The sequence below is a fragment of the Anolis carolinensis genome, chromosome 5, assembly GCF_035594765.1.
Source record: "Anolis carolinensis isolate JA03-04 chromosome 5, rAnoCar3.1.pri, whole genome shotgun sequence".
NCBI classification, from domain to species: domain Eukaryota; kingdom Metazoa; phylum Chordata; class Lepidosauria; order Squamata; family Dactyloidae; genus Anolis; species Anolis carolinensis.
In genome coordinates this window covers 144608937-144633604 of record NC_085845.1, presented here as the reverse complement: position 1 = coordinate 144633604, position 24668 = coordinate 144608937, and the positions used below count along the sequence as shown (strand labels likewise).

General features: G+C 38.3%; 1 protein-coding gene across 1 annotated transcript in view; it reads right to left on the bottom strand.

Moving 5' to 3' along the window:
• Positions 1–18435: 18435 nt before the first annotated feature.
• cntn1 (contactin 1) overlaps positions 18436–24668 on the bottom strand; it is a 199569-nt gene continuing 193336 nt past the window's right edge. The window contains exon 26 of the mRNA XM_062982480.1: positions 18436–21005. Coding sequence (XP_062838550.1) covers positions 20926–21005 — 80 coding nt within the window. The 3' untranslated portion in view covers positions 18436–20925. The remainder of the gene's footprint in view (positions 21006–24668) is intronic.

Here is a 24668-nt window from a genome sequence, read left to right as displayed (position 1 = left end):
TCAATCATCTAAGAAGTCAGATGCATTCCTTAGGTGTTATACCTCATTTTTTCTGGATGTTTCCCAGGGCACAGCTGGAGTGAATATGAAACCTTATCCACTTTAAAACCCAGGCCAGCAGACATTTCCAAATGGACCACTTAAACTAGAAAAAAAAAGTACAGCAAAGATTTCTTGCCTTCCAGCATCATCCATTTATACAATTCTGTTTCCCAGAAAATGTTCCTTGTTCTGGACAGGCAAGGTGCCCAAGGCCTAAAGTATGAACAAGATGTTCTATTTGCCAGATTAATTAAAAGGTTAATGAAACCTTTCCTCTGTAACAGCAGTTCTGGCCTTGTAAAGACATGCTCAAGTTTACCTGATGTACTATGTTAACAAGACTGTGCGTATTGTCAGTGGTATTATTACAGATCCAAAATACTTGTAATGAGCAGGTATATAAAACAGGGTATATATATTAGGGTCTCACCTGAAAAGACAAATGTATTTGCAGCCATGTTCTGGCTTTTAAGATGTTACTATTTCATCCCTAACATTCTAATGTGTTAAGATACTAGAGGTGCACCTACACTGTAGAATGAATGCAGTTTGACACTACTTTAACTGCCATGGCTCAAAACTATGGAATTATGGAAGTTTTTTTTTTAAAAAAATAGCCTTCTCTGCCAAAGAGTGTTAGCGTCTCTCCAAACTATAAATCCTTGGATCCGGTGAAACCCTGTTTGTGAATTAAGACGATGTGTATCAGGACACCAACAAGAGTGCCAACATGCATCAGAACCAATGTGCACCGATGTGCAATATGCTTTAGTGAATAATGAGCATCTATGAATGATGTTCACTTTGCCATAGATACTGCTCTCTTATAGATATGAACATTGCAAAATTGATCACTTCTAATTCCCACATGTGTACAGTAAGTCCCATTACCATGATGTGCCTCTCCTACAATATTCCAGCTGATAGATAGAATGGTCGATAAAAATTTTCAGATGCGCTCTTACATAATGACTTAGAATTTTGACCCCCCATAGAAACTAATTACACTTTTGGAAAGAAAAACGTGTTCATCATAAAACAGGGTCCTAAACCTTGCAAAATTACAAGGTCAGAAAAGAACCATTGATTTAAAGGAGATCATTTTGATGGAAAAACAGGCCAACTTAAAATTGGATTCTGTTTTCTTAGAACAGTATAATATGACAGGAAGAACACTTATATTTCTTAGACATTTTCTTCTTGTCTCTCCCAAATTGCCCATTTTGCCATGCCAAATCCTAACATGCCACTTTTTTAATTATGTGCCAAAATATGTGAAGGAGGACAAATCAAGGTGTCGGCATGCCAAGGATTTAACCATGATAGGAGGTCACAAACATGATGCTACAATAAATAACCCTTCATGTGTCAGTGCAGAAATAAAAAGAAATGAGCCGAAAAGGGAAGAGCAACATTTCAGTGCATCTGGATTCCATCCAGGACAATTATCACCACATATATCATATTCTTCACCTTGAGTAATAAATCAAGAAGAACAAGCCTGAAGACTAGCCTGAATACTGTAGAGCCTGAGCAGTAGACAGGCAGTAATGAAGGATCACTAACAAAATTACATTTACAGCAACTTCACATTTTACAGCACCAAATGTGTCATTTGAACTTAGCAACATAGATTTTCTCTCACACACTACCAGGACACATAGGATAGATGGAGTAGTATTGCTTTATACATTGGCCTATATCCAAGGGGTTTTGAGGAACATTTTTCTCCTTTATTGAACTTTGTTCTCTGCATTTAGTCTTAAATTGGCTCTAGGAACTTTACTAGTTTTCATAACTAGAATGTTGTTATTGTTGTTGTTGTGTTATCAAATAGTTTCTGACTTATTGCTACCCTAAAGCAAACTTATTGCGGGATTTTCTAGAGCTGGAAGTATGACTTCTCCAAAATCACCCAGTGCAATTTTATAGCCAAGTAGAGATTCAAGCCCTGTCTTCAGAGTCAATCCAACACTCAAATTATTGCACCATGGTGGTCCATTATCTATTAAGGAGCCAAACGCACTCTCATACACAAACAAAGGGAGACAATCTGCTCTGACCCAAGCTAGTCAAACACCGATCATACTAGCCACCCAGCCATGTACAGAACATCTGTATAGATAAACATATGTCACCAAGTATAACACAGATATGCATCAGAAAAGGTGCTTAAACTGCAAATGTTCCATGTGTAGTACCAGTCATTCTCCAAAAATGAACAAAATGTCCAGCATCTCACAGCTTTGAGAATTCTTCAGCCAGTCTGGCCCCTGTCCCCTGTCATGTGAGATAAGGGGTTCTGGGAGTCTTCGTTCTAGTAAGTGTTCCAAGACCACATAATTATCAGTTTCTAGAGTCATGGCAAAAATGTGTACTATTTTTTCAACCAAAAAACATGGAACTGGTGAAATACATATTTTACCTGTGCTGTTTTGATCCATGATGGTTGATTCAGGCATGTATATGTATTTGCATATGTATATGCCAGTGATATTCCTATTATTATTTGAAACACAACAAGATTAGTACACAGCAAACAAGATCACCATGCTGGCTGTTGTATTGGATCACAGGTCAGACACTTTCCAAGTATCTAGGACTGTATGATGTATCAGCGAAGAATGTGTGATATTATGTTTATTATGTTTATTTATATCTTGCTTTTTCTCTCCATATGGAGACTCAAAGCGGCTCACAACTAAAAGCATTGCAATACAACTTCAAATATACAAATATACAAGTATTAAAACAGTGTTAAACATCATTAAAAGCATATAAAATCACAGCAGCCCCTGAAAATCTTAGAAACCTTCTTCTTTAAAAGCCTGCCTGAACAAAAAAGTTTTAACTTGTCATCTGAAGGACAGCAGGGAGAGGGAGCCATTCTGCCTTCCCTGGGCAGGGAGTTCCAGAATCACAGGGCAGCCACCAAAAAGACTCTCATGTTCCCACCAACTAAGCTTGAGATGGAGGTGGGAGAAGGACCTCCCCTGAAGATCTCAGGGTCCGGGCAGGTTCAAACAAGGTCAAACAAATAGCCTGGACCTAATATGTCCAGGAGTCTTCATCTGAGCTGTCAGGTGAGCCTGAGGTTGTGCCTGTCCAGCCTGTGATTGTCAGAGGAATCTGGGTTTGAGCCTGAGATTCCTGTTCCTATGCAGCCTGAGTTTGTCCCAGTGGATTCTGGGACCAGAGAGATAATGGTTTCAAGCAGGCAGCTTGAACCGCATTCCTCAAGGGAGTCAAGGTTGGACCTTCTTTTGCCAGATGGGCATTCTAGTTCAGATTCTGGAAGTGATAATGTTAATGAGCTTGACAGAAAGTGATTAATCAGCAGAGAAGAGAAAGGGAGTGTTTCAGATGCAGCAAGTGATTGTTATTGAAACAAAATAATGAGCAGGTTTCTCATGGGAAGAGACCTTGAATTTCCCTTAAGAAGGACTGCTTTCAGAGGTGGTAACTTTGCTAAACCAAGAAAGAGAGATCTCTGCTCCTTGTTCCTGTGGATTCCATGTTATTTCCTGCAGCTTTGTATCTTGATTCTTGTTCCAGTCTTGTCCTTGCTTCTGCGAATTTTGGTGTATGCAGTTGATGTTTCAGTAATCTTACAGTTTGGATTTCTGCTGCAGAAAAGACCGTTGCCTTGTGTTCCAGCATTTATCCTGTACCTTGGACGAATCTTGGAGTTATGCCTATCGTGTTCCAGTTTGATTCCCTGTGTTCCAGTCTTGCCTCCAGCATTCCAGTTTGATACTGTGCCTTGGACTATTCCTTCATATCTTGCCAGGACTAATCTTGATACCTTTATTGGGACTAACTTTGATATCCTGTTTGGACTGTATTTTTTGTGTGACTTTTACAGACTCTTGCTTCAAGAATTTCAAGTATTTTGTTCTTGTGGATTTAAACCCTTTTTATTGACTGAACTTTGAATTGCTATTGCTTGCATATAATCTTCAATAAACAGCTTGCTTGCTTATATTCTGGGGCTCAAGTGTGGTTTTAAGGTGCCCTGTAGGCTAGGGATGCAACAGGGAGGACTTTGTATGTATACATGAAACTTCAAATAACAGTCAACTCTATAGAAATTAAGGGCTTTTACCTCAAGATAGAGTGGGGAATTTAGAAAATACACAGAGAGGCCCTATTTTGTCAGAAATTGATAAATGGAACCTGCAAGATCTAGTGCCATAGAGATAAGGATTGTACCATGTATGTATGTATGTATGTATGTACAGGACAGGAGTGGCCCTAGGTTTTTTCAGGTTGTAAGCCAACCTAGGGCCCCCCCCACCCCAAACTTGGTGGCGGCGGCGGCCAGCGGCGGCAACCATTGGGTCGCTCGCTGTGGAACCAGGAAATAGCTTGTATTCTTGCGAGGTCTCACAGAAATCTCACAAGATTTCACGAGATCTTGTGAAATATCGCAAGAATACAAAATACTTCCTGGTTCCACAGCGAGCGACCCAAAGGTCACCACCGCTGCCGCCGCTTCGGGTGCGCCCAGGAAGGACTGCACCCAAAGCTGCAGTTTCAGTGGTATCAATGAAGAACCAGGCCTGGTACAGGGTCATTTAGGAACAGAGAAATAGTAAGAATAGAGACTGTAAGTGGTTTGAAAAAAAGTTAGTATGTGGAAGGAGCTAAGGAAGAAGTATTACTTTGTCTTACCTGAATGGTTTCATCCACATAATATAAGGCTATATGTTTTAAATTATTTGTCATGCAATACATTCCACCCAGATCTTGAATGAAAAAGCACTTTTACAGATATTGCTTGTGTTTAGAGAACTTTGGCCTTCCTGGATTTCCCTCTTCCACTGTGAAACATAAGGGTCATTTTAAGCTCTTTACAGTTATATGTGACCAGATTCCCCTGCATGCTATCAGTCCTTTCAACTGGGCAAGTAGGTGAAAGAGGAGAGGTTTGCTGAAGGTTACCTCCTCTCCTTGAATGAATGGGAAAGGCTGGTCATTGTGTTTCAAGTAGTGGACAGAATTGAACAGGAACAGAATTGTCCTGACTCTCCACAGTCAGGGCAGGGACTGCTCATGTGCTAAGTAGGACTCCCAAGCTGAAAATTGCATTCCCCTTCTTTAAAGATTTGCATGTCATTTTAAACCAAACTCTTGACTACAGAATCTAATCCTAATTTAAAGCCATTCATCCGGTTCCAGCTTTTCTTTGGACAATGGCTCGACTATGGCTGTTGGTGTCTTATAGATACCTAAATCCTCCTGCAGAAAAGGTTGGACATTTATGCCTTGGGCATTAGTGTTAAGACCATGGAAGTGAATAGTGCATGTAGTGTCATTGCTCGTTTGGACGCAATTAATTGTGCAATGTTGGCAAGAAAAACAAGAGTGGCACAACAGCTATCAACATGTAACGCCCAGTGTAGAAATGTATTCTATGCAACTTCCACGTACAGTCCTGGCTTTAACTCCCTCTGTTTCAAGCCAGCCAGTGGCCAATATCTCCAGCAAGCACCAAATGGGACTAGCACACGATAGAGGCATTGAGGGGAGGGGGACGGGGTTGATTGGGAGAAAATTTCTATTTCATCCCAGTGGTGGAAAACTATTACAGTCTTGAAGGGAAGAATTTCCCCCTTATCTACGTAATGCCCATTTGATATTCCCATTTTAAGGCATGGTCAACTAATTGATATATGTACTGACAAGTAGAGAAAAATTCTTATCATAGTTGTCTGCTTAAACATTATATCTTGGTATGCATACCAACAATGACCTCTGTGTGTCTCTGAAGAAAGGCACAACACTAGTTTCTCTTTTCATCTATTAATTAATGATAGAAGTGTTGAAAGTGCTGATTTTATAAAAAATATTGCTGGCTTAATAAAATATTTCTTTTAAAAACAGAAGAGGCATACCTGTTTATAACACTGTACAGTTAGCAAGGTCAAACTCCATGTTTTCTCTTTTCATCAAGCATAGTTGGTTCAGCAAAGGGAGGGAACAGAAGTATTTGATATTTTCCAGATTGATTCTTATCAGACTGGCTGATTCTTCTGATGAGTAATGCAAGTTCTGGTAAATTTACACAGGGCATTCAAAGGGATCCTTTAATTCCATTACTTTTCTGAACTAAAACTCCCAGAATCTCCCAACTGACACAGTGAGTGACCACATCCAGTGGAGGATTATGTGAACTGTAATCCAGAGATATAACTCATGTAAACTATGTGAACTTGCATAAGAAAAGATGACTTTGGATATTCCAGTCTACTCTCTTTGCAGAGCCTTGAGTTTTAAACATACTCAAATGTTCATGCATCTTAAGTGTACTTGTCTCATTTTGCAACTATATGCAGTTCCTTTGTATAAAGGTGTCTACACTGTCAGATAATATCCTTTCTTCCTTGGAATCTGTCACAAGCGTAGAGATGCAGGGATTTCTGTCTCCAAAATGTACCTAGTTACACATCGGATCCAAAACAACCAAATTGAGATCAGTAGAACTTGAGCAGAAACTTCTTAGGTACAAGATTGGTCTCCTTTTCCTTTGTTATAGGATATAGGAGATCATTTCTCATTGAAAGTCCCAAAATGTAGATAATAGGCATGTCCGATCGATGAAAAAAATGTTTCAATTCTCGTTTCTAAAGTAGGGAGCGCTGGCGCTTCGATATAGAAAGTATTTCCGAATTTTTCACCCAAAAATTTCAGATATTTCCAAAAATTTGTAATGATTCTAAATGTTTCGAAAATGGCGGACGCGCATGCACAATCGCCAAAAAAAAAAAAAAAAGGAACCCGGGCGGGGGGGGGGGGGGGACTTTTACAGGGCTCTCCTGCCTCATTTTTTGAGCTATCCTCATCAAATTTGCAATGCCCTTGTAAGTTGTGCAAAGATACTTTGAAAACTAGAAATTCCCTTGCTATATTTGTAAGCAAGAAGGACACTGGAAATCAATGTTGTCTCTGGCTATGAGATCCCACAAGCCTCAACTCAATGCCTTCAATTAGAGATGGACCTGTGACCATGCCAAGTAATGCCCTTGCAAGTTGTGCAAAGATACTTTGAAAACTAAAAATTCCCTTGCTGTATTCGTAAGCAAGAAGGACACTGGAAATCAATGTTGTCTCTGGCTATGTGATCCCACAAGCCTCAACTCAATGCCTTCAATTAGAAATGGACCAGTGACCACCACGCCAAGCAATGCCCTCGCAAGGAGTGCAAAGGTACTTTGAAAACTAGAAATTCCCTTGCTAAGAGAAGGAACCAGCAACAAAACCCTAACCCTTTCTCCAAACCCCTCTGTGGGAACAGCCAGACTGGGCCCCTTCACCCTCTCTCTCCCTCAAGAGGCTTGCTTGCTCTCCGTTTGCAGACCACCACCCTCTCTGTGCAAAGCCCAGCTCAGAATGGCTTGCCCGGGCTACACAACGGGCTTTTATGGCAATCTTCCACGTGGACGCAGAGGACCCTAGTCCCCACCTTTGTGTCCATCATGGAAGCTTCTGATTGGCTGGGGAGCAGCAGCCATGTTAGGCTGCGCTAAGCTCCCATTCAAGGTAGATTGCAGAAACAAAAAAAATTAAAAAATATTTTAAAAAATATATTAAAAAAATTTTGGGAAAAAAATTAACGAAACATTAAGAGACAATTAGAGAATGGGCCAACGATGGTTCAAAATACATTACCAGTTGCGCCGTGAGACAACATATCAGAATGCGTCTCAAAAAGCGAGAACAATCCGATATCAATCCGATATAAGATTCAAAATGAATTTTTGGACATATCTAGTAGAAAATGAGGTAACCAGTGATGATTTGCCCAGGAAAGTCAAACTTACTTTTCCACATCATATCCTACCATTGGGCTAGTGCTGATATAAGATATCCTCAATCCTGATTACAGTCAAAGCCATAAGGAGAAAGGCAAAATAAAAAAAAATTAATTATCCACAACTTCATTTCATATCAAACCCAATGCCTGTTATTCAAGTTGTAATGCATTGATCCAAATGTTAGAATTACACAAAGGTTGAAATTACTACATATAATACCAGCCACTCCCATAATCATCCTCATTCATCTTTTACTCCAATAAATGCTCTGATGTATACTCCTTAAGTCTCCCAGCCTTTGAAATAATATTTTGAACATACAAACGTACCATAAGATATTCTTCCAGAGAGCAGATTGTCATTATGTAGTTTACACCAAGGGAATTCTCAGATCACTCATCACTCTTAAATAAACTACATTATTTTAGTTGCAGTTTCATTCTCTTTTACATCTCTTTTACATACATAGTTTTACATCTTTTCCCTGTATCTCATTTCTTAATTAGGTTCTGATATTTTGTAAAAGAAGAAGCACAATGTTCATACAATGCTGAGTAAGTTTTATAGACATTGAAACATTGTTATGCCTTGTGCTGCATGCGAAGGCACATTTTATAGTAAAGTTGGTCTCCAGATGATCTGGCCACATTCCAGCAGTTTCCAAACTATAACTTTATGTTGAAGACATTGGTTAATTCAAGACTTGAATGAGACATCTTTTAATTTTCTTTTATTGTGGTCCAAATAAGTTATTTATTCATCTTGTAAAATCTTGGAAGGTGCAGCTCTAATCAACAATAGACCCATTATGCCTTCCAGACAATCTAGCAACCAGTAAAATTTAATGGTTCCATAAGAAAAGCTGAAGATGTGTTTCCCATTTTAGCTCAGGGTTCTTTTTCCCTATGTGAGCAAATCACTGAACTTTTTTCAACTTTAGCATTACAGATATACAAGATGTCCCATGCAACTTTACATACTCCGTACTTATAGGCTGGGCACGCTCTTTCAAAAATCACAAAAAGATTAACACTTGTAAATTCCATTGTGATTCAATACACAAAAGGCCCTACTTCCCCGACTAAACAAGACAACACTCTACAGTATGAATCCTAGAGACCAGCAATTTTTGATGGTAACTGGGCAGTATTTGACAGCCTTCATATTGTTAGCTCTAGCTAAAGGTATTGAATATTTATTATATATGTTGAAATCAGAGTACAACATTTGGATGTCATAAAAAAGACTAAATCCTAAACAGGAAGGCAATCCCAAGCAATATGGGGTAAACAGATTTGCCTGTCCCTTATTTTTGTGTCAAAATATTTATTTTAACATTATTTTGACTGATTACGGAAGTGGTAATTCCAAGACTTTTTAGCAGTTGTGGTACTATAGCTCCAAGTAATCACTTTGCTAGCTAGAGATGCTTGGAGTAGATATAGCAACAATATAAGGAGCTCCATGTTATTCCTATTCTTTGATTAACACTTGACAAAAACTTGCAGAGGCATTAGTAAAGTTATGTCAGATATTATACTCAGATTTAGTAGCTGTTCTGACTTTAGTAATAACCATTTAGAAGGCATTTACATCATTAAATATAGATGAAATTGAAAAATTACACTGGTTCGTTTAAATCTTAAGTATGAGATAGGTCAACTGACAAAAAACCCCAGGAAAAAACGCAATTCAGTTGACTGAATATTATATATTTTGCATTTGGGGGGAAATGTACTCAGGTCAGCTTGAATGCCTGGTCAACTGCTTTGATGAAAAGGACAAGTTTGTCCATTGGGGGAAAAAATAAAACACTAGAAAATCAGAGCAGGATTTCATTCTCATTTAGGCTCTGTCATATTCTTTGGTTGTAGCTCACCCTCATTAGTACAGAAGGCTTTACAGAAGCTGATTAGTGAATAATAGCTCCTGTCAAATTTATTCACATACAACTCACAATTGTAATAATCTAATTCCATGAACCACAGTGCTGAGATATGACCTGTCTCTATAATTTAGATCACCTCCTCATGCATACATAATGAATACATAGATTGTGTGAATTCACATTGAGATGCACATTGAGAAATGCTTCTATAATGTATGTCCATGTGCCAGAGCAATTATGTGTAGATCACGCTCAGTGCAATTGGGGACACTCATCCCACAAAAGTCAGGTGCTTACTACCTTCTGTACTTCACAGATGTTGGGAACTCCAACTTGTGAGGGCTATTGACTACCAAGGTCCATGTGTAGCACAAGGCCCTAGGCTAGGTGCAAGACAGAATTGGAAAATAATGTAAACAGTCTCACTGAAAGATTTGCAGGAAGAAACTGAAGCATGTGGTTTAAAAGACTTACATAACATTTTGGAGAAATAAAGTGTACAGATTTTAAAATGGGCTTTAGAAAAGAGGAGGGAGCTGTGAACCCAGATAAAAGGGGTATATATTTTCAACTTCCTTTGTTTTACTTTGAAAATTATATTCAATAATCCTTATCTGGGAAGGGGATCCAGAGTTACATCAGATTATTAGAATTTCTAGGAAAAAGTTGAAAAATTGCATACATATCTAAATGATGGGGGTGAAGTAGTGCCTCCAGAGGCTGGGGGATAAAAAGAAGAAACCTGCACCGGGGGGGGGGGGGTGCTCAGCCACGCAACACCTACCAAAGAGCCAAGGAAACACCAGCAAGGAGCTGAAGGGAGTGGCAGTTTGCTGCTGTGAGCTGCTTGCAGTTTACTTCTTGTGAGCTGTCCTGCAGCATTTGTTTGTGGTATGTTTGCAACTGCCTTAAACCCTGGAATCTGGTGAATGGCTCTTTGCAGGCTCAGGCCCTGACTGGATTGAACTCATGCAAGCAAGAGTCCAGTAGAAACACCTCCTGCCTCCAGAGGCCGGGAGATTAAAAAAAAAACCTTGCTGGGAGGCACTTTGGGGGTGAAATGAGGGCGAGGGCCTGTCCCTATGCTTGGCAGTAGACTTGTGCATTTGTATAAAATTGCTACCTTTTTCTGTTTGTTCCATTTGTATTTCCCCATTTCTGTGTCTGTCCGCCACTTCCGAAACCAGCGCCCATCCGAATGAGCTCTTTCGTTTCACCATCCAAATATAAAAATGCATTCGTCCCATTGGCGGCAATGGGCGGGCTGTCCAGGCTTCCCTTCTGCTCAGTTTTAGGGCTAGAGGGGTGAAAATTACCACACCTGGCAGACATATCTACCACTTTTAGCCCTCCAACTCTTACAAGGTTTGGGTCATGCCCTGAATTTTAGAGGTTTTTTTTCCTTTCTATAAATAAAATCTCCTTAAAAACATTTCCTCTTTCCCTGCAGATCCTGCCCTCTAACCTAAGAGCTTAAGATACCAATGATTCTGATAGGTCTCCCTCTCGATATGCAGAGGAGAACTGAGGTTAAAGGCAGTGCTTAAGGTAGCATTGATTCTGAGAGGTCTCCCTCTCGATATATAGAGGAGAACTGAGGTTAAAGGCAGGGCTTAAGGTAGCATTGATTCTGAGAGGTCTCCTTCTCAATATGTAGAGAAGAACTGAGGTTAATTCCCTTTCCTGCCCCCAGCATGGTGGTGGGGAAGCACTTTGCTCCCTCCCAGTGAAGGGAGAGGCAAAGTAGTCCCAGCCAACCAGGTAAGGCTTCCCCCGCCCAGACCATTCTGCCTTTGCAAGCTGAAGAAGGTGGACGACCGTTGAGGCCTTCCAAGATCTACATGAGTTGGGTGGGGGATGGAGGTGCGGGCCTGGCATGGTACTGGGCTGGCGCCCTCATCCTCATCCTCTGTAGGTGGTCTCCTCTGTGACTGTCGCCCTTATCAGACTGTCCTATCAGTTGCAACCTGTGGGTTGTGTATGGGCTGTGGTGTCACAACACTGTTGGGGTATGAGTTGGTCTTGGAGTATCAAGGCCTTAAATGTTATTGCCCAACAGAGTCAAGTGTAAGTTCAAATTCAAGTTCAAGTTTAAGGGCAAATTCAAGTTTATGTTCACGCCCTTTGATGTTTGGTAGATCACACAGATATTGATTGGTAACATATAATAAAGTTGCCCATAGTTAAACCCACATGGTTGTGCTGTCTCATGATTTTGCTGGTAGGAGAGCAAAGGCAGGGCTTAAGGTACCACTGATTCTGAGAGGTCTTCGTCTTGATATGTAGAGGAGAACTGAGGTTAAAGACAGTGTTTAAGACACCACTGATTCTGAGAGGTTTTCCTCTAGATGTGCAGAGGTGACCTAAGATTAAAGAATAAGCAGGCTGCACAACAGGCAAGAGTCAACAAGCATGGCAGGAGAGCAGCAGCAGCACCACCCAGCAGCTAAGAAGGATGCGCCCGCAATAAGCTCTTTGGGGGCATTCACCCCATTAAATAGCCAGAGCCTTTGTCAAAATGTTCAGTTTCTCTGATTGGCCAAAACTGGCTCAGAAAACCAGGAAATGCTCCCAGGGCTGCTTAGGGAGCACAATGTGAAATGAACAGCAGCAAAGCAAATGGTTTTGTGCTGCTTTTACTTTCATTTCACTGCTTCATCCATGTGGAGAGGGGACTGTCATACCGTGCCATACGAATGAACAACACGGCGCAAAAGCATGGATGAAACATATGAAACAAATACCAGGCCCTACTCTACTTGGCAGTCCTCAAGCCTATTATCTTGCTTTTAACATCTGTATATCTGATTTTATATAAAGTTTTTATTTGCCTTCTTTTAGCCTGCCCCATATAGGGGTATGTAGAAGGGGCCTTGTCTGTTTTTCAAATGATTGCACTTCCCCAAGAGCAGAACGGGTACCAGGACAAAAGTGTCAGAAGGCCAATATAAGGGCAGACCTGTTTTTCACTTCAGCCTTCTAAGAACTTTTATCAATCCCACCTGGTATTGTGCCATGTTTTACTTGCCTTTTATCAAGAGATTCTTGAACTACATTGCCAGGCACCACAGCACCTCTTCATCACTTCAGACATTTAAAGAACAGGGAGGTAACATCTGATGATGGGTTGAAAGTTTGAGTCAAAAACCGAAATAAAATACAGGGATATATAAAATGAGCAAATAAGAAGCTATGCCACCATTGTGTGTGTGTGAGTAAACATGACTAATTACAAAGCAAATTACAGCTTTAGCTACCTTTTAAGCAAAGTGGGGAAAGTTTTTAATAAAGCAAAATTACAACTTTAAAAAAGCAAGAAAGGAAGTGACCTTTTCAATAACCATGTTATTGGTTTTAAAAAGCAGTTGGTTATAACAATAATAGACGATAAACTACTGTTGAGAATGCTTCCGGGCAGACTTATGTTAAACTTTTCCTGTTTGTTATCTTTTGCGGGGGGCGGGGGGATATGAAGAAGAAAACAATGAAAAGGACAAAACTTGAAGCTCAGTGAACTTCCTCTCCACTCATATTACTACAAAGGTTGATTGTGTGTTCCTTAATCCAGTGCCTAGCCAGCGATTTATAAAGGCTTGCCTACAAATCATCCAAGGAATTGCTTTACCAGGGTGTGTGAAAATGGATTATCTATAACTCCATAAGGAAACTAAAGTATCATTTCCAAGAGTAGCTATGAGCTTGTAAAAACTGGGACAGCAGGGGAAAAGAGGAACTCTCAAAATAGGAGATGTAAAAATAACTTTGCATTAACTTTAAGCCACCAGATCTTTTTGGAAAGGAAGATTTTCAACATGCTAATCCCTATTATAGTTGCTAATACAGTTATGTGCAGCAGGATTCTTGGGAACAAGCCAGTCAGAATTGGATTTCATGAGTTAATACTACTGATCATCTCTTCTACAGCTTATAGTAACATAGTCCTGCAGTTGGACTAATAAAGTACAGTGAGAGGAATCTGGATTCCTTTATCCACACCAAATAGCTTTTAACATCCATTCATTCTTTTTATATAATACTTCCTCTTCCAAAAAGTAAGCTAAAAGCTGCATACTTCACCATGCACAAGCAAATGAATATTTATGCCAATATCTCTATATAGGTTAGGAGTGGAAACTGTTGTGGAACTGTGATACCAAGCAACATAGCCAATGCTGAGGAATGCTGGGTGTTGTAGTTCAGCATCATCTTTAATTTCTACCCTAGATATATAGATATATGCATAAGCTGAAGCTCGGATATATAGATCCCGCCTCCCTACCTCAGGTTTCTACCCTAAGTGTGAAGGAAGGGCAAACATAAGACTTTGCTTGACATCCTGTTAGCGACATACACAGGTATAATTCTTCCTTATGCCTCTGTGTGTCTGTTTAGCATTATTACAGAGGTTAGGATTCCCTCCTTCCCACTTCAATAACTAAAGCCTTCTCTCCAATCTCATCACTGATCAGCTGCAAACCTCTCACAGCCATTCTTTGACTGGTAGACAATACTGTGGGAGGGAATCTGAAAAAGACAACTACGACCTCGTTGCCAGATTACATCATTCATTCTAATCTCCATGGGATCTCATCAGGTGATGTAATTGTTTCCATTTGGCTATAGAGAGAATGCCAGATACTTTTCCAATCTCCTCCTCTCTCTACCATCCATAGAATGGCTAGGAGTATATGTGTGCAGTAGCTCAACAGAAAGTCCAGATGGAGGAGCTGTAGTATAATTCCACATGCAGTACCTCACAAGACATCATGATTTAGCTATTGAGGGAACTCATCTTTTGAGATGTCAGTCCTTTCTAACAGAATCTTGCTGGCTATTCTGAACCTTTGTGCAACGTCTATTTGAGCTGTCAGGTCAAGCAGATACATTGGGCTTGACTCTTCACTGACTCCAGCCTAGGAAAGATCACCCTGGAGAACTTTCAGTGTCTGATAGACTTTTTTCTCTGTTTCTTTCAAAGGCATAGTTGGGACAATACATTGCAGAACCAAAATTTTGGAGTGGAACATTTTATGGTGGTCATCCCTTCTGATGCCTAAGCATAAGATTTTTTAGTAAACTTTCTATTGCTTACTGAACCAATACAATGAGCCAGCCAATGGGCCATACATTATTTGAAAAGTTAATTCAAAAACAACACATGGGAAAATGTATAACCTACTTTTCATGATATTTAGCTTCTAATCCATTTACTCATATGTATTTCCAATTATAAACATGATGCAGATTTCAGAGGGTTATACAATGAATCCATTTTCTACAAATGCATTCCTTCAGCTTCCTTGGAGCTGATCCAATGGTTGCCAAAAATAAATTAGCTTTGACTTTGAACATAGAAATGGTAGAACTTTGGCCTTGATAGAACTAGCTTTTGCAGTGTAACTTAAGTAGTATATTAAAGATCTTACAACATATTTGGATCCTATGCAAAAGGTTTGGACAGAAATTAGAAGTTAAGTTCTTCCTATAACAGGGCATCTGTATTTCTGCTTTCCAGGAAGCCCATAGTGCTGGGAAAGAGCAACTGAAATGCTTTTTTCTACCAGAAAGAACATTATTTCAAATATTTCTGTTAAGATATATGACTAAGATATATGACATATGAAATATGATATTTCATTTCTTCGTCTCTCCCATGTCTTTTTAATAGCAACCTTGATGGCAGAAACATTTTTACTCTTCACCTTCACAATCTACTATGGGGACCCTTTTTACTCGAAAAGAAGGACTGGTGGATGCATATCAGAAAGGAAGGAAGCCCTAATTGTGCGATTTGTGCTATTGTGTGCCTTCAAATAGTTTCTGACTTATATTGACCTTGAGGCAATCATGGGGTTTTCTTGGTGAGATTTGTTGAAAGGTAGTCATTGCCTTCCTTTGAGGCTGAGAGAATGTAACTTGCCCACATGGGTTTATATGGCAGAGTTGAAATTGAACCCTGGCCTCCCAGAGTCCTACTCCAACACTGAAGCCACTACAATACACCAATTTGTACAAATATTCATTTCAATATTAGCAATGAACTCATAGTTATTAGAAATCATAGTTGCATACCTGTATCAGTTGCTCTTTGAATGTTTTTCATCAGTTATGTTGTGAATCTGTGAACAACAAGCTGGAACCTTTGGGAAGCTTTATGATGAACATCAAGGATTGTATCCTATGACCTCCTGTATCTTTGCTTCAACATCTCGGACAATCTCTTAGGTGAGGACTATTCCTTACCAACACTTTGTGACTGCAACTTTGATGAGGAAGTGAAAAGAGAAAGGACCACAGCAATAACTCCGGGTAATGAATTCTAGTACCAAAATGAATGCAAATGTTTGCTGTGAAATGGCAGAGTTGCACCAAGTTTTCCTCTTTCATGTTGATTTCAAACTGTAACTGAACTCAAAATCAAAACTCTAAAAAATGTCTTTAATTTGGGGGTACTGGAATGCAGCAGCCTTCATTGCTTCAAGGTATCCTTGAATACATATCATGAGAAGACATGACTCACTAGAAAAGACAGTGATGTTTGGTGAGTAGAAGGGCAGCAAAAAAAGAGGAAGACCATATTCCCAATGGATAGATTGACTCAATTAAGGAAGCTACAGTTCTGAGTCTGCAAGACTTAAGCAGAGCTGTTGAGGATAGCGTGATTGGAGGTCTCTCATTCATGGTGACGCCATAAGTTGGGACTGACTGGAAAGCAGCTAATAAAATGACAATTTCTATAATTCTGCAATGTCAAGGTAAGAAAGACTCAATTGGAAAGAACAAGTTCTCAGTTTTGGGGAAGGAACAAGCAAAACTGTATATGTGACCACCAGCAGAAAACATTGTGCCGTGAAGCTGTTGTAATGCAGTTTCCTATGTTGCAGCTTATTAACCCTTGCCAATAACAGTATATAACACAATTTGATGTATTTTTTTCTGTTCCTGGTTTGAAAGTGTTATTTCCTGTTCAATTGTGCAGCACTTACTTTGAAAGTAGTTATTAAAAGTAATCCAGAAACTTTGTTTTTCTGGCTGCCACAAACTATGTTTAATAGTTTGAGACTCAATAAGGTATTCATTGAAAATCTATAGCAAAATGTGCTGCAGGATGTCCCACAAAAACCAAGTTTTTGCAGTTTAATAATTTTTTCCATGTTTATGATAAAACCAATTAAGAAATGACATTTATAACCAGGGATTCTGTACCTCGGAAAAACATCTCACATGATCTGCTCAAGACAGAATTACATACTTGATTCTGAAATAATACCCCCACCCCACCTACACACTTCTTTCTTCTTTTTCATTACTGAAGAAACTTAGAGTTTACAAGATACTCAAGTCAGCAAATAAGGACATGTTCTTTTCAGTTACTCCATTTTCCCCCTTCAAATTGCTAAAAAAAAGTTCATTAGCACTTCCCTTTGCAGAATAAGGAAATCTCTTACTTGGATCAAGAATCAATGATGATTTCATCCAATTATTCCACCCCATCCTCACCATCTGTAACCTCTTATCTTTCTTGGGGACTCTGAAAATTGTGTAAAGTTATTTCTCTTCACATAGCCACATCATCTAACCTAAAATTTGCATTTTTCGGCCTTGTTCCCTATCCTCAATTTTTGTACCACTTAGGCAAAGAATGTTTTCAGAAAATGGAGAGCTTCATGCTTTGTGGTAGCATCTTGATTGGTTCTAATAAAGCTATTGTCCAACTGTGGATTCAGAGCAGTTTTAAGTATGCATTATCCACCACACAGCCAAAGCCTAAACATTCTCAATGCTGTTCTTTTAGACCAGTGGTTCTCAATCTGGGGTGTTTTTGGCCTTCAGCTCCCAGAAATCCTAATAGCTGGTAAGCTGGCTGGGACTTCTGGGAGTTGTAGGACAAAAGCATCCATGTTGAAAATACTGTTTTAGACTGATCTGCCTGCTCTCTTCCCTAGTGTCCTTATTCTTTTCACTCTAACCACCAATTTTAATTCAAAACGCAGTTGCCAAGAATGGATCTTCTCCTTCAAATTTTCCAGAGATCAAGGTCATGACTCTGAGGACTTACAAAGCCTAATCCTCTTAGATCAGAGAGACAAGACTCAAATAGAGATCAAGATGCTAACATGAAATCATGACAATACTCAGCTAATTAACTCTGATTATGTTTGTTTCACGGAAAACAAAATCAATCTAGAAGAACATCAAGGGCAGCCATCAAAACATTGCAAACGAGGGGCTGCCAAATATGGTCATGAAAATGAAAACTCTAACAACCCATAACAACCAAGGTCAGATTATAAATCACATTTTGATATCTTTAGTTAGCCTGCAAATTATTGTATTTTGCATCAGCATCATTTTTCGCTTCTCATCTATGCAGTATAGTTGCTTTTACTAAGATGTATTTTTCAATTTTCAACTGAGAATAGGGTAATTTTTCTTAACTACAACAGTAATCAAGTCATATATTTAAAAAGAAAAAGAAAAAACCAATTTATCCACATCTAAAATGGGGCACTTGCATTGTCAAGGAGAAAATATCAATTACCCCATAAATTACATGATTATGAAAAGCCTCTGGAGGACAGGTTGTCTCTATGGATGTGGTTCTTTGCATATCTGTCTCTCTCATATCCACACAAAAAAATCTACTCAACCCCTGGAAAAGTCAAGTGACAATTGTTACATGTGAAATACCATTAATACATTTATTTCATTATAATTTATTTTTCAACCATAAATTGGACAAAGCATGGTCCTGGTCTACTCAATAGGAAAAATAATAAAAAGTAACTTAAAAATCCAAAATTCACCAGTATCAAATAATGCTAAGTTCAATATTACCTGGAATACAAAGAAACAACCAATTTGTCTATCTATAGAAACTTTAATTAAGAACCTTGCATTGTAAAGCAGATGATACAATGTATATTTAGTTGTGCTGACAACTGTTGGGGAGTGAATACCCCAGTAAAATTTGAGCAATCGTGTGCAACAATGTAACCCAGGGATTAGCTAATTAGTATGGCTGATGAAAACTCTGTGTGGCAGATTAAATTAAATAAGTGTGCTTTGACCTTCCAAATTGTCTTCATGCAAAAACGATCTGGTTTTGTTCCTTATATTATGTGTTAGAAAATTAAAGGCAGTCATGCATTTTGGCAATTTTTTTTAGTTGTATTGTAGGTTATATAAAAATGAATTACACTGCATAAAAACCTAAACCAAATCAAAACAGTTTCCAAAGTATTAGTTTCTCTTGCATGAAGACATCTTAGTTTCTTTCAAAGAATACAGAATTTATGAAACTCAGTAGTGCTTGTATAGCTTTGGACATTCTTCCAACACGGAAATTATAATTTTCTCTTACTGTTTAAAAAAGTTTCAACTTGTAACAAAGAGTCAAAATTAAAGTAAAACAGTATTATTGATATTTTTCATGACAAATCTAGACTTTTAAAATGTAAATTTATAGTACAAAAATTATACAAATCAAAGAAAGGGTGTAAAGTATTGACAGGTCTGTTCTGGCTTCACGAAGACAGTATTATCATGGGCGGCTACAGTATCAGTCCTAAAAAGTTTAGTTCTATCTCTAAAGCAGCTAGCAAGGCTGTGCTAATAAAATATGATTCAAAAGCTTATAATTCTTGAAGCATCAGACATTGCACTATTACTGAAGTCATCTGATTCAATATCAATTGAGTGGTGCGTTTGCACCCTCACATTCACACCAAACTCCCAGCACACCATGGAATCGAAAAGAAATTGGCATTTCTTTTTTAATAACTTTAAATACAGCATAGAAACAGTCAGAACAAAGACATTCTGTATCTCCTATGGGAATCCCATTGTTGAAAGCATAACTAAAACATAAAAGCAGGCAGAACAGTTGAGATCTTTCTGAACTTCAGTAACATCTTTTTCTATCTTTTGGGAGGGTTTTTAAAAGGGAGAAATCATAGTAGAACTTTACAACTCTTATTTACAGCTCTAGGAAGTAGAACAATATTAATTTATTGGAAAATGCAAATCATTCTCCTAATGGTTGGCCTTCACTAAAGTAAGGCAATATATGTGTCACAAAAAAATAACACTCAGGATAGGTTTTGCTATGTGCTACATTTTTCTTTTTTCTTTAGTGCATAACCCATTTGTTGTTACTGTAGACAATTTGCACTACTTTAAATACTCTATCCATTTTAAAATTGATTCTAACATGGAATCATTTTTCAAATTTCACTGTGCCATTATATTGACTATTTATAATCTTAGAATTTAAATCTTGTACTTTATGATTGAAGTAGAATTACTCAAATATGGCAATAATACTTGGATACCCTGCATATCTGAAATAAATTTGCTTATATAGCTATTAATATTTTTTTTACAGCAAAACAAACATCTCTGTGACTGAGGAAAATCACACTTGGCTTGACTAGCATTATTTGTAAAATTACGTCTTGAATTACTCTATGGCATCATAATTAAGGTGCTGGAAAATTCTTTACGGTTAGTATTTGTGGAATAGCTCCAAACCCATCTGAAATAAGAGCCATTACGAATGGACTTGGAGTCCAGTGTTCTCAACCCACAATTTAGTCACTTCAAGAAGAAAAGCTGCAAAAGAAATGAGAGCAATGTGTTTGCTTTGACTGTATCTCTAAAAATCTGGAATGTCATAAATGACAGGGGCCATTCAAAAATATGCAGTACACAAAACATATAGGATAGTACGGACAGACGTAGTTACTCCTACATATACCACATACAATCAACATTTCAATCTCTATTATGTTTTCACAATTTGTTATTAAAGTTAAAGCACCTATGTGTGGTGGTTTTACTTTTACTGTACAGCCTATGTTATTGGGTTTTAACACTGTAACTTGCCCGATTGGACTGACTCATGCAACTGTCGCAGATCAGCACAAGTGTTTCATAAGGCATAATTGGAACAAGTTAAAAATCATTCCTCAAACTTTCAAAAGTTGAGTTGCTTGATGAAGGAGTTCCCGGATGCCTCAGTCTTTGATGTCCGTAGTTAAGTCGGGAGGATAATTTGCTTGAAAGTGTAATTTATTTGGCTTAGGTTGGTGCCACAGGAATCAAAAAAGAACGGAAATCCTCTCAGGTCGGAAGGTTCTTTGCACTAAATTGTGGATGTGTTAAATCCAGCTACATTCAGAATCCCAAGGAGACAAGGATACCAACAGCAGGCAGCAATAAACCAAGACAACTGGGTGATATTCCAACAGCAGCTCCTGGAAATCAAGCAGATTGTGGTTTTGAAAAAAGGGGAGAACCACTGAAAACTGATTGAAACTATATGTAAAACAATGTAAATGTCAATTTTGATATCAAATGAGTCAGAATACTTTTCTGACTGGCTTTTAAGAAATAAAAATGGGAAACTAGTGATGCCCTCCAAATGACACATAATCTTTTTTCTGATACACTCTAGTTGTATGCTCTTGAAGGCTCATTTGGCACAACTATTGGCCACATTTCAGCATCAGGTTAAGACAGGGGTCCCCAAACTAAGGCCCGGGGGCCGGATGCGGCCCACCAAGGTCATTTACCTGGCCCCCGCCCTCATTTATAATATAATATTTTTATATCAGTTTTAATAATATAATATATTGCATATACATCTGATATTGATAATAATATTCTCATTTTATAAAATATAATACTAATAATAATACCATATAATAATATTAATTATATGTTATATATTACATTAATATTATATGTAATATATAACATATAATATATTGTTAGTGGTATAGTTCAATATAGTAATATATAATGCTAATATTGTGCTATGCTAATAATATAATATATTGTATGTACATACAGCTGCTCTGAGTCCCCTTTGGGGTGAGAAGGGCGGGATATAAATGTAGTAAATAAATGTAGTAAATGAATAAATAAATAATTTTGGACTTAAGCTCGCCCAAAGTCTGAAATGACTTGAAGACAGACAACAACAACAATCCTAATTAACCTGTCTCATTGGCCAGAAAAAGGCCCACACTTCCTATTGAAATCCTGATAGGTTTATGTTGGTTAAAATTGTTTTGATTTTAAAATATTGTATTGTTCTTTCATTGTTGTTGTTTTGCAATACAAATAAGATATGTGCAGTGTGCATAGGAATTTGTTCGGTTTTTTTTCCAAATGATAATTCGGCCCCTCAACAGTCTGAAAGATTGTGGACTCTGCTTTAAAAGTTTGGGGACCCCTGGGTTAAGACATGGTCCTCATCCAAAATGACAATGTTTCATTATTAGGTTTGTTCTCTTGTTACATTTCCTGTTCTAAATTGCTTAGATTGCTTTACAATTGTTTTAGGTAATGTTTATAATCTCTACCTTATCTCAGAATTCCAGTTACACAGACTGATAAATAATGTGATTTTTTTTCCGTGTCAGGAGCAACTGGAGTTGCTTCTGAAGTGAGAGAATTGGCCATCTGCAAGGACGTTGCCCAGGGGATGCCCGGATGTTTTGATGTTTTACCATACTTGTGGGAAGCTTCTCTCATGTTCCCGCATGGAGCTGGAGCTGATAGAGGGAGCTCATCTGCGCTCTCCCCGGGTGGGATTCTAACCTGGCAGTCTTGAGGTCAGCAACCCAACCTTCAAGTCACAAGGCTTTTAATCCCCTAGGCCACCGCAGGCTCCTAATAATGTGATGATTACAATAAATAAATAAATATTACTGAATAGTTCAGAAGGCAGCTACATATATGACTAAAATGGGCAGGAAAATGCATATTTACACTATAAGCTAAACTCTTTTTGTCACATGTCTTCTAGTGTGTGTTGTATCAAATTTCCCCTTTAGCCAAGGATAAGAAATATGATTTTAAAAGGTGTTTTTGTTCTGGTTCTTGATCATATCTTCTCAAATTGTCATTATTTGTCAAGTGGTGGGATTATTGTTTTGTCCCCCAAGCTAACTCTCCCTGGTGCCCTATTCTCAGCAAGAACAGAGTTGGAAACTAATAACCAAAGATGTAACAGTAAACAAAAAAAAAGTAATTTAGTATTATTGAAGATCAGTACCCTAACTCCTCCCAGTGTCTGACTAACAAAGGATTACTTGAAAGAACAGATGAAAATTTAGATCTTAACTGGGTTTCTCTTGATTACTTCCTAAGAGATCTTATTTCTAGCCTCTTTTCTGTGTCCTTTGTCTAGCTCTGACTTCTGTTAACATCTCCTGTTAAGTATCTTTTCTTTTTTAAACCATGGTCTTGGTTCCTCAATACTTAAAGCTTGTTTTTCCAAGTCTTAAATTTAATTTCTCCAACTTTTGGCTTCTTAAACTTTGACTGAGTTTCCTTAACCTTAGAAGTGGAAGATATTACAGCCTCTAGACTCCTTGGCATTTTTAGATTGACTAACTGTGAAAGAGTTGCAGAGGAGGACTGCAATCTCTTGGGGGGAGGTCTTAAAGGGACATGGTTGAATTAAGGTTGCCTGTCACAGAAAACTATACAAAAAGGAACTGAACCAATTATAACAAAGGGGCAACTGAAACTTAACAAAGAACAATAAAAGCTTCTGGGGGGCATGACAAGTATGCTGAGGCAAAACCCATCAGCCTACCACACTAAATCCAGCATCTCCCCATTTAACAGTTTGTTAAATATATATATTTCTTTCTTCGTGTCTTGTTGCAGCCCGAGTATTATTTTCTTAGAGCCCCATTTTTGGGAGAAACTTGGGATACAATTCAAACAAATGAAAAAGTAGCAATAAATTCTTAATGCCACACATCTTGTCTGGCTTATTGACATTACAAAACAATTTCTTCTGTGGACATTTTAAATACATCTTTATTTTTAAAGGCTTTAATTGGAGTATATTCAACAGGAAAAAGCTGTTACCAGACTTAATATCTGGATTATGTTTAAGAGAGTATTCATTGTGTGTTGGATTATTAGCCACAAGTCATTAGCTCTGAAAAGAAATGCCTAGCAAATCAAAAGAAATTAACCAAATGTAAGTGGGACTCATAGGCCTAAACAGAATATCTTAAATCCAAATAATGATCCTGCACAATGTATGGAGGCCGCATTGATTCAATGCTAAGCACAGACTGCTTCACACATGTTACTGTCTACAGCAGTGGTTCTCAATCTGGGGTCCCCAGATGTTTTGATTTCAACTCCCAGAAATCCTAACAGCTGGTAAACTGGCTGGGATTTCTGGGAGTTGTAGGCCAAAAACATATGGGGCCCCCAGGTTGAGAACAATTGGTCTACAACAGTGTCAGTGGTTAATGGATGCCTGAAGAGGCCTAATACAGGAAATATTGAGGAAGTGGGATTCTTCTGACTTTCCCATGGAACAGATATATAGGCCAGGAGTACATCTGGACAGCTTTGTTCTAGAGAAGCATCCATTAGCAATGCAGGAGTGGCCTATTATGAAACTTAATAAAGCTACATAAACTGAATCATTATCATTCATGTCTTTGGTGTTGCCTGAAATGCTTAATGCAAATTTCCAAAGCTGTGTTTGAGTAATTCTCAGTTGATTTTTACAAAATGTTGCAAAATATGCTATGTGGCAAAGATATCATGCATTTTGATGTTCTTGATCAAGCAAAAAGTCTGTGCAAAAGTGCAAGAAACAAGGTGATACACCTTCTAGGAAAGCTAAAACATGTTCACATCACAGGAGGAAGGCAGAGGCAGGCAGCATATTATTTCTACGCCTCCTGCCATACCTTACTGTAGATTTCAAATAAAGCAGCACATCAAATAAAGCAAATCAATTATTGAGGTAAAAACATGTCTCTGCATTTACCTCAACATACAGTTCATCTGCACTGACCCAAAATCCCAAAGGAGTGGCAAATCAGAACTGGACACAACTGTTTACATGGGCATCCCATATTCCCCAGGCTCGG